Raw genomic sequence first — 5,465 nt, forward strand, 5'->3', positions numbered from 1 at the left:
CAAATCAAATCAAATCAAAACAAAAAAAAAAAAAAGAAAAGAAAAGGCTGTGGCAGCAGGATAACACATTTCAACAGAACTACAGCACATCAACTGCTCAGTGAATGTAAGGATCCCCAGTCAGTATTAATGTAGCTTTATGATTTGCTTTTCTGTTTAGACCATGTTTGAGCTTGTTACCTCAGAGGCATCCTACTATAAGAGCATGGAAGTTTTAGAGACTCACTTCCTACGAAACCCTGGTTTAACCAACACTCTCAGCCAGTCCGACATGCATTTTCTCTTCTCCAACATCGAGGAAGTCATGAAAACCAGTGAAAGGTAGGACAGGGTCTTGAGTAACACAAATCAGTTCATAATTAAAGTGTGATCATACATCAAATGCAAAGTTGCAGCACAGCAAACAAGCTTGAAATCCCTGAATGATGGTTTCTTTGTGTTTTCAGGTTCTTGATGGATCTTGAGCATCGAATTGAGAAGTCTATTTTGATTTCTGATGTGTGTGACATTGTTTATTACCATGCTGCAGAACATTTCAGCGTCTTCATCAAATACGTCACTAACCAGGTATACCAGGAGCAGAACTACAGACGCATTTTGTGAGTACCTATTTTTATAAATATGTGTTGCAATGTATAATATTCCTGATTCTTTTACTATTGTGAGTCAGGTAACCATTTCTTGTTGAATCAGATGGAACTGGTTTATCCAAATGTGTGAATTGTTTTTTTTTGTTACTGTTCAGTATTTTCATCTTTTGAAAGCAGTAAATATCAGGCCAGTGCTTTCAACAGTACTGTGGCCTGCTTGACTAAAGAGAAAGAGACCCATGAGACAGAATAAGAGAATAATCCCTCATACATTGTTGTTTTTTATGTTAGTGTGAACGTTGTCAGCTCATCTCTTTTCAGAAGAGAACAGGTTTGTTTTTGGTCATGACAAATGTGGTGTGCAGGGTGTGGTTGACTATGAATATAATGCGTATGTCCCTCTTCACCAACCACACATACCTGAGTAGAGTTCCCACGCAGTGCAGAGGAGAGTAAGGCTACGTCAGAAGGCAGACACTAAATGCCAGGATCTAAAGAAACCTTTGAGACCTGCTGGTTGTTTTAAAATGAAATATGTTCTACAAATCATAAGGCCTATGATTATTTTAACTCATATTTTATCAGCTGGTTTGATCACACTCACAAGAGTATTAGGAGGGCCAAGCCTAAGTATGTGGCGCATACAATCACATCAGTGGCTGAGCTGCAATGTAGAAATGTTAGTTATATCAGTTTAGGAAGCACATGACAAAACTTTGCCAAAACCCAGTGACTAACTATTGTGTTACTTGGGAGGAGAACAGCTGTTTTCTTTCTTTCTCAATTGTTGCTGTTTCTTTCACATGCAAACTGATAGATTCTTAAGAGTTTTGCACTGCTATTCATTCCAGGACAGATTATTTCCAGGTTGCATATCATAAAGCAAAAACGATTTGCTCTCTTATCATGGTGCCCCTCGAGGCAGACGTGTTTGAGTGTGACACTTCCGAATGCCGGCTTTTTCTATATTTTTTTCTTTTTTTGTGTGTTTTTTTACTCTTTCTGCAGTGCACAAATGTCATGCACTGCTAACATACAACAGACAGGCATTGCTAGATATTGATATTGATAGATATCGCTGCCTCACACAGCCACTAGGAATTTACCGGTTTCATACCACCAGAGCTACAACTCATTGTTCGCAACAACAACAACAACAACCACCATCACCCCCGGGGGGCTCCCGAAACACCAGGCACGAGCAAGCAGGCTGACCCCAGGACAGTGATCCGGAGACACAGTCAGGGCAAGAGAGGAGGGCTCCATGCTAGGCTAAAAGCTCACAATACCTGACCGCCACTACCCGGCCTCTTCCTAGCTAACATACAGTCTCTGGAAAACAAATTGGATGAGTTAAGAGCTAGGATTACAATGCAACGGGAAATCAGAGAATGCTGTGCTCAAATTCTCACCGAGACTTGGCTTTCTGACAAAATCCCAGAGTCTGTGATTAAGCTACAGACCGACTCTGTACATCGGGGAGACTGCACTGCTGCTTCAGGAAAGGTAAAAAGAGGCGGTGTGTGTTTATCAATAACTCGTGGTGTGGAGATGTTCGGACTGTTTATAAGCACTGTTCGCCAGAAGTGGAGTTTTTATTGCTGAAATGCTGGCCCTATTATCTAGCAAGAGAGCATAGTGCTGTGTTTCTGGCTGCTGCGTATGTTAGCCCAAGAGCTAATGCCTCTGCGACTCTCAGCAAACTCTGTGATGCCATCAACGCGCTAGAGACAGCACACCCCGACGCTATATTTATTGCTGCAGGCGACTTTAACCAGTGCAATTTAAGAACTGTACTTCCCAAATATTACCAACATGTGAACATTCCCACCTGGGGCAAGAACACTCTGGATCATGTTTACAGTAACATACGTGGTGCATACAGGGCTGCACCCCGCCCCCACCTCGGACGCTCGACCACATTTCTTTGTTCCTGTATCCAGGTTACAGACAAAGACTGAAACAAACAAACCCTGTCACCAAACAAAACTCTGGACCCCAGAGACTGAAGGCACCCTGCAGGACTGTTTTGCCCAGACAGACTGGGATGTGTTTAAAGCTGCAGCTACCTCTATTGACTTTTCTGTCAGCGTACAGGACTATGCTGAGTATGTGACCGGGTACATTAGTACCTGTATTGACAACATCAAGCCCACCATACAGGTCAGGAGGTTTCCTAACCGGAAACCCTGGATAAACAGTTAGGTATGCCACATGCTGTATGCTTGCTCTCATGCATTTTGATCAGGCAACAGACTGAGGAAAGCCATCACAGCGGCCAAGAGGCAGTACAGAGAGAAGCTGAATGGCTTCTATTCTACTGCTGACTCCGGACGAATGTGACTAGGCCTGTAGAACATCACAGACTAAAGGACCACCACCAGCATCATTAGCTCCACAGACAGTCTGCCGGATGATCTCAACACCTTCTACACCCACTTTGAGACCTCCTGCTACAGCACAGAGAGGAAGCATGCACACACCTGGACCGCCCAACCCCCCACCTCCCCTCCACTAACTGTCTCACCAGACCAGGTACACAAAGTCCTGAGGAAGATCGACCCCTGCAAAGCAGCAGGACTGGGAAACATCCCTGGGAGGGCTCTCAGCGCATGTGCCAGCGAGCTGGCTGATGTTCTCACCACCATCTTCAATCTCTCCCTCAGCCAGAGCATCGTTCCCACCTGCTTTAAGACCACAACCATCGTCCCCCTTCCCAAGAAAAGCCCGGTCACCCGCCTGAACGACTACAGGCCAGTGACACTCACCCCAATCATTATGACATGTTTTGAGAGAGTGATGCTAGCCCACATCCAGAGCAGTATACTAGACACTCTGGATTCCCTGCAGTATGCCTACTGGCCCAATAGGGCCACCTCAGATGCTATCACGGCTGCCCTCCACTATTCCCTTTCTGCCTCTGCGACTCTCAGCAAACTCTCCTACATCAGGATACTCTTCATTGACTACCACTCTGCCTTCAGCACAGTTATCCCCCACAAACTCACGCACAAACTGTCCACACTGGGTCTGCACCCCACCCTCTGTGACTGGCTCCTGGACTTTCTGACTGGCAGGCCCCAGACTGTCAGGATTGGAACCCTGTTCACCCCAGACTGTCACCTCCCACAAAGACAACATCATCCTAAAGTTTGCGGATAGGTGATTGGTTGCATCACTGGCAGGGACGAAGCAGCCTACAGGAGGGAGGTGGCTGGTCTGGTGTCATGGTGCAAGGACAGTAATCTTAGCCTGAACATGGACAAGATGAAGGAGATGATAGTGGACGTGAGGAAGGAGAGGAGATCTCATCGGACACTGTTCTTCCGGGGGCTTGAAGGGGTGAGCAGCTTCAAATACTTGGGCGTCCACATCAGTGAGGACCTCACTTGGACACTTAACACCAAACAGCTGGTCAAGCAGGTCCAATGGCAGCTGTACTTCCTGAGGAGGCTGGGATAAGGATAATCACCTTTATTGGCCAAGTATGTTACACACAAGGAATTTGTTTCTGGTATAGAAGCGATGGCAGCCATCTGCGGCGCCACCTCAACCGACGGCTCTAACCATCGGGAGCAATGGGGGGTTCATTGTCTTGCCCAAGGACACTTTGACACGTGGACTGCCGGCACCGAGATTCAAATCTTCAACCTTCTGGTTGGGAGACGACTGCTCTACCACCGCACCACTGTTGCCTCCCCAGCTTGGTAGATGTGATACACCTCCCAAAGGGAGCAAAAGTCACCGGCTCATGGTCTTAATCAGGTCACGTGATTTATCCAGCAGAAACAAAAATGGTTGCCAAAGAGGAACAAATTCTTTTGCTTCTGTTAAACTGTTGCTGGTAAAGGAAAAACAACAGGCCTGCATTTGCCCTATCATAAAGATGCTGATGAACATGAACAATTTTGCACAGCCTGTCTTGTTTGTTTTATTTTGTTTAGTGTATTTTTTATTTTACCCCTGCCCTCCCGTCGGAGGCTCAGAAGTGTGAAATGCAGGACTTCTAGACTGAAAAACTCTTTCTTTCCAACTCCCATCATACTCCTCAACAGATGAGTCAGGATCTACCTCATGTAACTCTATCTGTACTGTTTACACACTCATTTTGCACATGCATAGTTGCATACTCATTGTTGAGTATTTGCACTTCACGGCTCCCACGTAGCATATATTCTCTCTGCATTATATTGTGTTCTTGTTGTATTTTTATTTGCTTCCTTCACTTGCTGCTTTAAAGTGCCTTAGATTTGTGATTTTACTGCCTATTTAAATGTTATAGCTCATCTACTTTATATTTCGTTTTATATTTCATCTGTTTTATGTGGCACTCATGCGGATGGCAAAGTGAGAATTTCATTGTACAGGGATATGACAAATAAACACTTTAACCTTGACCTACTTCACATTCACTAACAGAGGTACAGAAATAGTCATTTTTGTATTGTAAATTGTCACCAAAGCTGTTTCTCCTATGACCACAGATTAACTCAATCTGTATTATGGAATGGCAGGCTCCAATCAGTGTTTTAATTTTTTGTGAAACACTTCACTGTGATCTTTTTTTTTTCCATTTAAAACAAAATCAGGACATTAGCACCAGACCTTTAGTCGTGTCATCATGGTTTTGTTTTTGTTTACTTTTAGAATCAGAATCAGATTTATTGGCCTGGGGCCCGTTTCAAGAAGGAGGTTTTGTTGAAACTCTGAGTTTGTTAACCCCGAAATGAGGAAAACTCTGAGTTTTCGGTTCCAGAAACGGAGGTAACTTAAACCCATGAAAGCGGGGTAAGTTAAACCCGTTTCAAAAAGAGAGGTAATCTAAACTCAGAGTCAGTTACTATGGCAACTTACTCTGTGAACCTAACCTGCTGG

General features: G+C 44.5%; 1 protein-coding gene across 1 annotated transcript in view; it reads left to right on the forward strand.

Moving 5' to 3' along the window:
• LOC109957375 (ephexin-1-like) overlaps positions 1 to 5,465 on the forward strand; it is a 37,310-nt gene that overhangs the window by 5,466 nt on the left and 26,379 nt on the right. Inside the window, 2 exon segments of the mRNA XM_020595224.1 lie at positions 161 to 321; positions 447 to 599. Of these exon segments, the coding sequence (XP_020450880.1) occupies positions 161 to 321; positions 447 to 599 (314 nt within the window).

This window comes from Monopterus albus, unplaced genomic scaffold (assembly GCF_001952655.1).
Source record: "Monopterus albus unplaced genomic scaffold, M_albus_1.0 scaffold26.1, whole genome shotgun sequence".
NCBI lineage: Eukaryota > Metazoa > Chordata > Actinopteri > Synbranchiformes > Synbranchidae > Monopterus > Monopterus albus.